The sequence below is a fragment of the Siphateles boraxobius genome, unplaced genomic scaffold, assembly GCF_051911475.1.
Source record: "Siphateles boraxobius isolate OS27281-9 unplaced genomic scaffold, OSU_SipBor_1 19, whole genome shotgun sequence".
Classification (NCBI taxonomy): Eukaryota; Metazoa; Chordata; class Actinopteri; order Cypriniformes; family Leuciscidae; genus Siphateles; species Siphateles boraxobius.
In genome coordinates, this window is record NW_027508799.1 from 15,468,304 (window position 1) to 15,479,863 (window position 11,560).

The following is an 11,560-nucleotide window of genomic DNA, read 5'->3' on the forward strand; positions in this document are numbered from 1 at the left end:
TTTACAACATTATGGAAAATAAAGAATAAGTTTATGTGAAAAGGTCAGACTCTAAAAGAGATTCATCACAAGCACAATTTTAATAGAGAAAACTGATTTAAAGGAATTGCATCTACCTTCTCATACAAAACAATGTGTTCGAAATGTGTCCTTTAACACAACATTCTAGCAGCCATCAATCTTCAAATGATTTAAAAAACTCTACATAGGCAACAACACCACATGCCACACAAAGAGCCCTGTGGACAGACTTAACTCACAGTTGATTTCAATTTACCATCAGCATGTTAATATGCAGTGCATTTTTATTGATACTTAATCATCAGCGCAATGTGTTCAGGGAATGCCTTCTCTCAAAATGATACAATTGGCAAAATAAGCCTTGACAGTTTTCCTCTGACATTTTGTGGTATATAATATTTGGTAACTGACATTTGACCAGTGTTGGCTCAGCAAAGAGCTGAACTGAGACCCCAAAATGAGAACCCAAGTCCAAGTCCAAAATTACCTTAGAATGCAGCATTATGTTGATACCTACCATTTGTGTTGGAAGCAAACATATGATGCCTAGGTAGATTCACTAGGTTTTGCAACGGACTTTCTGTAATACATGTATTACATAACTAACATACAGAAATTCCTAAACTGTTTTCCTAAACAGCCACTATTTGTCCGACGGCTTGTCCTGTATTTTACTTTCTTGTTTTTATTCTAAACTATTTTTATTATTCTTATTTCTTTTGATTATTTTAATTTATTCTATGTAAAGCACTTTGAATTACCATTGTGTATGAAATGTGCTATATAAATAAACTTGCCTTGCCTAAACGAGTACTTCATAAGGGGCTTTCGCACCAGGTAGTTACAGGAACTTAGTTATAGGAACTAGCCACCAGGATGGTTTCCCGAGAATTAACGATTCCCTTAGGAACATTTTCCTGGTTGCGTTCACACCGCCAGTAGGAACTCTGAAGTGACGTAAGCCGCGCTTTATGTTGTGACTTTTATTTTTGACGGCGTGGCATGCCTTTATTTTGTAAGCGCTGAGAATGCCAGAGCCTGAGCTCACAGTGCTTGCATTCTCCGAGTTCATTAGTTGACGATCTGTCTAACAGTCCTGTCTAATACGTTATTAGATAGATCTGTTATACATTGAAAGTAGACAGTATATGAAAAGGTATTAGCGTATGCCGTGTGGTTAATGTCCAGTGTTGCTAGCTGAGCAGAAATCCATAATCATGTATCACTTGCACTTCAAAGTTGCGTTAGATTTTCTCCTCATTGTAAAGGTTAAAGGACAAGTTCGGTATTTTACATTTAAAGACCTGTTTTAAGATCGTTTCTGATGAAATAGAACGGTTAAGATTGAAATTTGGAAAAATGCTGCTGTCCCGAGAATTTTCAGTTTCTGTGTTAGCACCCCCCCACCTACACAATGGTATAATAGGGCACTGGAAGAATCATTCGTAAAACGCATTAAACTTTAGTTTACAAAGACATGAAACTCACCGAGTGGTCTGGGGTGTTCACTAATAAGCTCAAACAAAAATTGCTGCAAAAGATGCTTTCCAACAGGTTTTATCGTACAACCCCAAATCAGAAAAAGTTGGGACATTTTGTAAAATGCAATAAAATCAAGAATCTGTGATCTGTTAATTCTATTTAACCTTTTATTAACTGACAAAAGTACAAAGAAACGTTTTCCAATGTTTTCACTGACCAACATAATTGTATTTTGTAAATATGAACAAAATTTGATTTTGACGGCTGCAACACACCCCAAAAAAGTTGGGACAGAGACCAAATAAAAGTGAAAAGATTATCCAAATTAGATTATCCAACTCTTTTGAAACATTCCACAATGAGCAGGTGAATTGGTAATAGTTGAGGGTATCGTGTTTGGGTGTAAAAGTGCTTCTCATTCTTTTTAAGCAAAGATGGGTCATGGCTCATCACTTTGTGCCAAATATCTTGAGAGAATTGTCAAACAATTAAAAAATCCCATTTCTCAATGCAAGAATGCAAAGAATGTATGCCTTTCATCATCTTCCATACATAATACTGTCACAAAGTTCAGGGAATCCAGAGAAATCTCAGTCTGTGTTGGGTAAGGCAGGAGACCTCTGTTGAATGTGCGTGACCTTTGAGCCCTCAGATGGCATTGCACAAGATACCATCATGCTACTCTGTTAAATACAGACACATGTGCTCAGGATTAATTTGGAAAACCGTTTTCACTGAACACAGTCTGACGCTGCATCAAGAAATGCCACTTGAATCTCTGTTATGCAAGGAGAAAGCTTTACATCAGTTCTATGTGGAGATGCCGGCGAGTTCTCTGGGCCTGAGCTCATCTCAGATGGTCTAGAAGACAGTGGGAATGTGTGCTGTGGTCAGATGAGTCCATGTTTCAGCTTGTTTTTGGGAGAAAATGGACATCGAGTTCTCAGTCCCAAAGACGAAAGGGACACCACAGACTTTCACCAGCGACAGGTGCATAAGCAAACATATGTGCTGGTATTAAGGTGCACCATTGCAAACGGTATGGGTAACTTGCATTATTGTGAAGGTACCATTGACATGGAGGCATATATTTGGATTGTACAGAGACATAAACTGCCATCAAGATGACATCTTTCCTGGGAAGCAAGACAATGCCAGGCCTCATTCTGCACATGCTAAAACTGAGTGGTTTCTAGACACTCTGCACTACAGAAGGGATGTGCCTGCCTGTTTACTGCAGTACAGATATGTCTCTTATGGAAAATGTATGATCCATCATGAAAAGGAGAATCAGGCAACGATAACCACAGACTGTTGAGCTGCTGTCTTGTATCAGACAAGATTGGGCAAATATTCCACTAGCAAAGCTCCAAAAATTAGTATCCTCAACTCCCAAATGATTAAAAAGTGTAATTAAAAGGAAAGGTGAAGTGACACAGTGGTAAACATGTCTCTGTCCCAACTTTTTTGGTGTGTGTTGAAGCCATCAAAATCTAAATTTGTTCATATTTACAAAATACAATTATGTTGGTCAGTGAAAACATTGGGCAATGTTTCTTTGTATTTCTGGCAGTTAATAAAAGGTTAAATAGAATTAACAAATCACAGATTCTTGATTTTATTGCATTTTACAAAATGTCCCAACTTTTTCTGATTTGGGGTTGTAGTTTTTGTCCAACTCCATTGACTTGTATTGGATGTTCTGTGAGGTACAGTATTACTCTGCCGACAGAAACGCTATAGCTACGCTATTCAAGCTCTCAACGGAAGAATGTCCGGTTGTGAGGCGTTTGGAAAAATAGGTCCACGGTTTTACAACGAATGGTAAAACACCTGTTGGAAAGCATCTTTTGCAGCGATTTATGTGTGAGCATAACAGTGAACACCCCAGACCACTCGGCGAGTTTCACGTCTTTGTAAACTAAAGTTGAATGCGTTTTATGAATGATTCTTCCAGTGCTCCTATGAAGCCATTGTGTAGGTGGGGGGGGGGGGGTGCTAACACAGAAACCGAAAATTCTCGGGCCAGCAGCATTTGTCCAAATTTCAATCTTAACCATTCTATTTAATCAGAAGCGATCTTAAAAACAGGGCTTTAAGTGTACAACACCGAACTTGTCCTTTAGGAGGCTCGTCTATCACTGTTTGCCATGTTCGTAGAGTTAGTTTGTGGAGTAAATATATAGGCTATAATCTGAGTGTTTACACAGCTTTTTTAAATATGGCGGGTGCTGGTGTTTCACGTGCTTTCGGCCAATCAGCGTACAATAACATCACTGGTAGTTCCTCCATTGCTGGTTTAGACCCGACTCTGAAGTAGGAGCTAAATTAGTTCCTCCAAAAGGAGTTTCAAGAACTAAAATCGTTCCTAGTTCCTTCAGTGCGAATACGCCAAAATCCAGGTACTTTCCGCCAATAGTCCTATAGGAACTATGAAAACGTTCCTCCGGTTCGAAAGCCCCTATACTTTACAAAGTTGCCAACTGAAATGAGAACATCTGTAATTACAGTACTTACAGGGTCTCTTTGCTCATCATTGTCTCGTATTGAAGGTCGAGGTCTCAGTAGCATATCATCACTACATTCAGTGTCCGACCCCGTAGGGGACTCGGGTAGATCCATGAAGTCATCTCGTTTTGGACCGCGGAATCTTATTTTGTCCAGACGCTTTAGCATGTTCAACACAGCTGCTTTAGGCTTTACCTTAACATTGTGTATGGCAGCCCTGCAGAGTCAACAAAGTACAACAAAGTATTAAGGACAAAGGGACAAACTTTACAGGGAACTTTAAAAGTAAGAACTTACACAGGAGAACAAATGGTTACATTTTAAGGCCAATTCATGTTTGTTGGGTTTTGTCCGTCGGCGTCTGTTGACGTTGGTCAGAGTTTGTTTTCACCTGACTGACCATGTTCAATCAGTGTTTGTTTCTGTCTGTTGGGGCAGTGTGAACATGACAGTTATTTTTCATAAAATACTAAATCCAACTGCCAACTTGTTTGTTGGTGTTTGTCTATGAAGTGTGAATTGCCTTAAAAAAGAACACAGGTGTTACACTGCCAACCCGCTGGAAAGCTCACTTATACATAATGAAGAAGCAAAGGGGCTTTATCACAGTGTGTCAATATTACTGACAGCCCGATATATATCATCCAATCCCATTAATTAGCCAATTCGTGGCTCTTTTTGAGATTACTGGCGTTGGCTGATGCTCGTCAACTTGGTCGACTGACAAAAGTTTAAGTACTGTGTAGTGTTTTTTTTGATTTCCTCAATCATCCTCTATCAAAAGTTAAAACATTCTGAAGCAACTAAAAAACAAGAAAGAAAAAACAATTAAAAATCATACGCAATCATAACATAACCATGAATTTATTCAACAGCAAGGTTTTATTCACTTGACATTAATGAGCCGATTAAATAATTAACAACCTGAAGCTTTTATAATGAATATGTACACACCAAAGTATGCAAGCCACTAACCTGTTCTGATTTCATTAATAACACAACCCTTGTTTAAACATGAATCTCCTCTCTGAAATATTCATCATAGTTTACCCAGAAGTCACCTCTCTGATACGTGCTTATATCCTCAGGTCTTCCACAAAAACACGTGAATGAATATTCTCAGTAGTCTCTAAGGCTGACCTTTTAACACGAAAGGGAATTCATCTGCTGTTTTTTCTGAAAACCAACGGCAAGAGGAAATCTCTAATGATCACAACAAGTTGGAAATGGATTAGGGGCTTTTCCTGCCTTGGGCAAAAATCACTGACCAAAAGTTGTTTTGTTTAAAGTACAGTGGAGGAAGTGCCATATGTGGATTTCCCACAGAATGTAGTTGAATAGTTTCAACCATTATAGAGGACAAATGGCTTCAGTCCACAACCTTAAAAACCATGAAACCCCCCCCACCTTTTTCTACTTTTCTCCATTTAACCTCTGCTCTAGCCTGATTCCTAATAGCTTTCTATTAAACATGCTAATTGTGTTTACATATCATTTACTATGTGTTGAATTGCTTGTTATGTTCCTCTTTACTCAAGTCGCTTTGGATAAACCGTCAGCTTAAGTAAATGTAAATTAATTTTTTTTTCCATGGAAGCAAGAAAGTCATAAAGGTGTTGAATATTAACTTGAGGGCGAGTCAATTATAACAGCATTTTAACACTTTTTTAACACTTACAATTTAAGCTAATATTTACAAGTTAAAATGACAGGTTAAGAATAAAAAGGTATTATGTAGAGAAAATAATGTCATATATTATATCCAGCCATGAGAGGCAACAAAACAATGGGGACGGGAGATTCAATTGTAACCGTCCCTCTCAGGAACTACACTATAGAACAGGGATTGGTTTGAGAGCCATCGGTGCTTATTATTATGAAATTATATTTGGCTGTTCTTGTGATTCTGCATGCTGTGAGAGCTGCAGAAGTCTCTAATCAAGTACACAAGGCGGAAGTAAATGTGTCCACCCACAGATCTCTATTCTCTACATGAATATCCACCACCAAGGTGGATACACCAATCTGAACACCATTGAGAGCACTGGACAAACACCATGACTTTCAATATCAGAGGAGATTCATATTTGCGAGACAGAGATTAAATTCAGTTCATTAAAGATCAAATATATGCTGCATATCACACAAATATATATATATACTTCTTTATTTGTGCATTAGTCATCCTCAGAGTTCAAAGCCACAGTTGCTGCCTGCCTACATACACTCTCTCAGCAGGATTCATGCTTTACACTGATCATTGCTTGAGAAAACAGATAAATCTGAAAATGACTAAATCTGAATCGGTCATTCAATAGATACATGAATCAGTGAACAATAGTTCAAATTATTACTAAATCAATTGATCAGTAAATCAAAAGTTTAATTCATCAATGATTCAAAATTCAGCTTATTTTAATGATTCAGTTGATTTGAATCAGTGACTCAATAGGTCATTGAATTTATGGATCAATTAATCCAAAAATGAATCAACAAATCAAGTACTCAATGGATCGAATGACTGACGATTCAGATTATTTTATTGAATTAACCACTGAATTAAAAGTTTGCTGAATGAATGAATCCATGGATCAGTTAGTTAAAAGATTATTTATATCAATGAAAATAAAAAACAGATCGATGAATCGGTTTATTTTCATGAATCAGTTGATTTCACAATGGATAAATGAATCAGTGGCTCAATCATTGAATGAATTACGTATTGATGAATCAATGATTTTGTCTGGGCTATGAATAAAATAAATAAATAATAATAATAATAATAATATAATCCATATTTTCCCATTTAATTTGTCTTGGATGACAAAAGTTTAAAAGTTAAATTTTTAAGCTGATTTAATTTTTTAAGCTGCTTTGCCTCAGCAATCTAACAAAATGATCGAGACGGCCAATCAAATCAAATAAGGCAAATAAGTCTTTAGTGGAAAGATATCAAACCGTTTTTAGAAATGTTCAGCGAACGACAGTAATAGACAATCTAGTGATGCAAACTACTCAACTCTTCATGAAATGTTGCCGTTTTTGCCATAAATGAATGTGATGACATAAGAAACGTTTGCGTTTTCGACATATTGGACATACGAATAAGAGTCAATGTGTGTGCATTTTAAAATAAAATATTATTTTCAAATAGTTTAAGGGATAGCCTAGTTCACCAAAAAATGATTTACCCACAAGTTGTTCCAAATCTGTATGAGTTTCTTTCTTCTGAAGAAAACGTTGGTAATCAAATAGTTGATGGACCCAATTGACTTCCATGGTAGGAAAAAAATACTATGGAAGTCAAAGACTACCATCAACTGTTTGATTAACAACATTCTTTAAAATATCTTCTTTTGTGTTCAGCAGAAGAAAGAAACTCATACAGGTTTGGAACAACTTGAGGGTGAGTAAATGATGACAGAATTTTCATTTCTGGGTGAACTAAACTATCCCTTTTAATTGATTACTTCATAACTGAAATTAGACTAGTAGGCCTACAGTACAGTACAGTATAACTTATTTTACCATTCTTATTTATGAATTCCCTTAAATCCCTTTTAATACTTTAATTATTCAATTATTTTAATATTACTATTATTGTCGTTGTTATTATTATTATTTATTATTATAATTAACCAGCACAAAAACGATCATGCCTAAACGGAACAACGAGGTTGATCAGTTGATCAATGGATCAGTAAATGAATGAGTGAATGACTTATTTCAGGATCACGCGAGTCACGCGACATTCATCGCAACATCACCATTAACAACTTTCACTCCATCATCATCATACGCATGTTTTAGGCCGTCTAAATGTCGTGTGTGTGGACACAATGTATCCGTTCTCCACAGGATGATACATTTTGTACCTTGATTGGCGTGTCTGAATGACAGAATAACGGCCGCGTTCCTGGAACGCATTTAAATGCCACATTAAACAAAGACATGACACATTAGATTATGACGTATGACAAGCTTAGCTATTTAAATCAGCAAGCTCTTAGTGCGACACTGTCCGTGATAGCTTCGTTTTCAAGATCGTTTCTCTGAATAGAAATGAGTTTTCTCTATGAATTATGACAGTGGTGAAGAAGACATAACTGTAAATCGCCTGTTGCCGTCTTGAATCTGTTTAAAGGTCCGCTTACCTAGCTCGCAAATCGTAGCAAAGTTTCATGAACCCTGCTGATAGTCTGTGATAGATCCTTCAGGAACACCTGCTGTAAATATAGCCCAGCTTCCCCTCTGCTGTCTGAAAAAGAGCCGCACGATGTCCCTGGAGCCTGTATTGTGTGCGAGTTAATGTCAATCCCCCCCAGAGAACAGGGATCTGCGTGTGTTGTCGATGTCACTGAACTCACACACACACACACACACACACACACACACACACACACACACACACACACACACACACACACACACACACACACACACACACACAGTAGACGGGCAGATCTCTTAAACGAGTCCACTGATCTCTTAAAGGAGCCGCAGCACTGTCTACTTGTTACTATAATGCAAAACAGTCAGATTGACATGCATGATTTTAGGTAGCGGACGAATATACGTGACGACAATGCATTATTTATTTATTTATTTATTTAATTCTTGTTAGAGTTTTACTTAATATTATGATTATGATTATGATTATGATTATGATTATTATTATTATTATTATTATTATTATTATTATTATTTGTAGTAGTAGTAGTAGTAGTAGTAGTAGTATTAATATTACATGCGGATTTTATGCCTTTATATTAATTGTGCGACTATATGAAATATTCATATTTGCACACTATATGTGTTATATACTGCATAAGCATTTACTAGTGAACTAGTGAAGGTAAAGATGTGATTAATATGGCAACTATCTCTTTGCACTATCTGTTATCCCCCATAACACAATTACATGAATATTTTTTTTAAAGATATGTATTGAAAATTGAGTACACGCCTACTGTCAAGTGATGTCAATTATATTTCATCATTATTTTATTTTTAATATATATATATATATATATATATATATATATACACACAGTATATATTAATAATAAAAAAGAGTGAAATATAATTGATATATATATATATATATATATATATATATATATATATATATATATATATATATATAAACAGAATAAGTCTACCCCTGTAGGTTATGAAGGTGTTAGTTCTTTACCATTATGAACTGATAATGAACTGCACTTGCATTATTATACATTTTGTGTGTGTGTGTGTGTGTGTGTGTGTGTGTGTGTGTGTGTGTGTGTGTGTGTGTGTGTGTGTGTGTGTGTGTGTGTGTGTGTGTGTGTGTGTGTGTGTGTGTGTGTGTGTGTGTGTGTGTGTGTGTGTGTGTGTGAGAGAGAGAGTTTGTGTTATATGCTAAACTAAAGGGGTAGACTTGTTGAGATTTTAGGCCAAAACACCTTTGTTACTACTTTAAAATCACAATAAATTAAATCCATAGAAAAGATGTGAGAAGCTTTTAGTCTCTCTCATTTAGTTTATTTTCTGCATTTAATTGTAGCCTATTTAACGCAACAATAGCTATAGTAACTACTTCTTAAAAAATGCATATGTATAAACAGTAAACAAATATATAAGTATATTGAAATGCTATATGCTACAAGTTTTACTTACATTTTTCAAACATGACGAGCAGAACTCTCAAACTCTTGTCCTGGATCAGACCCAAGAAGACCTTTGACTGCTAGACATAATCAATAATCTCCTTTTAAACAAGAATCACGTATTCTTTACTGATAAGATTACAGTAGCTACACATTGCAAAGCAAAGACTAACTGATTTTGTTTAGTCATTCCATGAAGAGTTACAAACATCAAGAAAACGCTCAAGGTCCTCTCAGTGGCTGGCTGTACCGCTAGATGTCGCCAGATAATACCGGAGATGTTTAGTGGTGAACGTTTGTCGTTTTAAACAGATTTTTTTTAATGCTTTGCCTCATGATCGTCTTTAAATTTCACTCGCATATTTTATTCTTATGAAGCCCCTTAACCATGCGAGATCCAACAAGACAAGTTAAACTATGTTTAATTACGTTTCATACTACATTTCTTCAAGCAATATCAATTATTCCATTAATTATCATATCACACTTGACCAGTCTTTCACAACAGTAAGTGTACCTGGATATAGAAACTATACAGTATAGGCATACTGTTAATGTAAATTATTTATAATGATGAGAATCTGCTCATAACGTGCTGTGCTATTTTTTAAAGGGATAGTTCACCCAAAAATTAAAATTCTGTCATTAATTACTCACCCTCATGTCGTTCCAAACCCGTAAGAAGTTCGTTGCTATTCGGAAAACAAACGAAGATATTTTTAAAGACATCTGAGAGCTTTCTGTCCCTCCATTGACAGCTACGGAGCGAATGGAGCGGTTTAGTCCAAATTTTATGAAGAGACTCATAAACTTTATATAATGAACATATTGAATGTAAGCTTTTATTCACATAAACATTGATCCACTCACACATCAGTTGTGGTAAACGGAAGCTCAGCATGTTCGATTGACGTTTAAGAACTAACAAGGTTCATTTTTGTGTGTTACACAGCACGTTTGAGCTTCAGCAAGAACCAGTGAGGTTCATTTTTCTGTTACAGCACATTTGATCGTCCGCAGGAACCAATTAAGGTTCATTCTTGTGTTACGCAGCACATTTGATCGTCCGCAGGAACCAATAAGGTTCATTGTTACGCAGCACGTTTGAGTTTCTTCAAGAACCAATGAGTTTCACTCTCGTGTTACCCAGCACGTTTGAGCTTCTGCAAGAACCAATAAGGTTCATTCTTGTGTTACGCAGCACATTTGATCGTCCGCAGGAACCAATAAGGTTCATTCTTGTGTTACGCAGCACATTTGAGCTTCTTCAAGAACCAATGAGGTTCATTCTTGTGTATTACGCAGCATGTTTGAGCTTCAGCAAGAACCAATGGGGTTAGTTCTTGCTGATCAATGTTAATTTGTGAATAAAAGACTAAATTAAATCTGTTCATCATAAAGTGAACGAGTTTCTTCATAAAATTTGACATGAGGGTATTAATGACAGAATTTTCATTTTTGGGTGAACTACCGCTATAAGAGGGGACACGTTTGTCAATAGGCTACCCAACCCTCCCATGATCCAGACCAATCCAAACCAGTACTAGACCACTTGAGGCTCAGAGCCATGCGTGCTGATATAAAGATTAAAATGTCAACTTAAATGAACTGAACTGCATAAAAAGCTAAATGTTTTTAATGGTCAATTTTTAACTCCTTTGATGACTACTTTCTCTTGTGCAGAGTGAAAAAAGATACCACACTAGGTAGTGGTTGTGGAAATTATCACTTTTGGTACACTATAGACCATAAGACATACAGTGTATATCCACATGCACCAACACTTCAGTTGTTGAGACCCTGCTTACATGGTTCAGAAATGCCTCAACACCACAAAATTAAGACTCTGGAAAGGGAGACAGAAATACTCCTGACCCATGACAAGAAAAGAGACATCAGAGACT

At 36.4% G+C, this 11,560-nt stretch overlaps 1 protein-coding gene across 3 annotated transcripts in view; it reads right to left on the reverse strand.

Annotated features, from left to right (window-relative positions):
- The window catches only part of gramd4a (GRAM domain containing 4a), a 75,266-nt gene extending 66,766 nt beyond the window's left edge, over positions 1-8,500 (reverse strand). For all 3 annotated transcript variants that reach the window (XM_077233901.1, XM_077233900.1, XM_077233902.1), the window contains exons 1-2: positions 8,166-8,500; positions 4,021-4,228 (exon numbers count right to left, since the gene is read on the reverse strand). In XM_077233901.1, the coding sequence (XP_077090016.1) occupies positions 4,021-4,228; positions 8,166-8,194 (237 nt within the window). In that variant the 5' untranslated portion in view covers positions 8,195-8,500. The remainder of the gene's footprint in view (positions 1-4,020; positions 4,229-8,165) is intronic.
- Between the last annotated feature and the right edge of the window lie 3,060 nt (positions 8,501-11,560).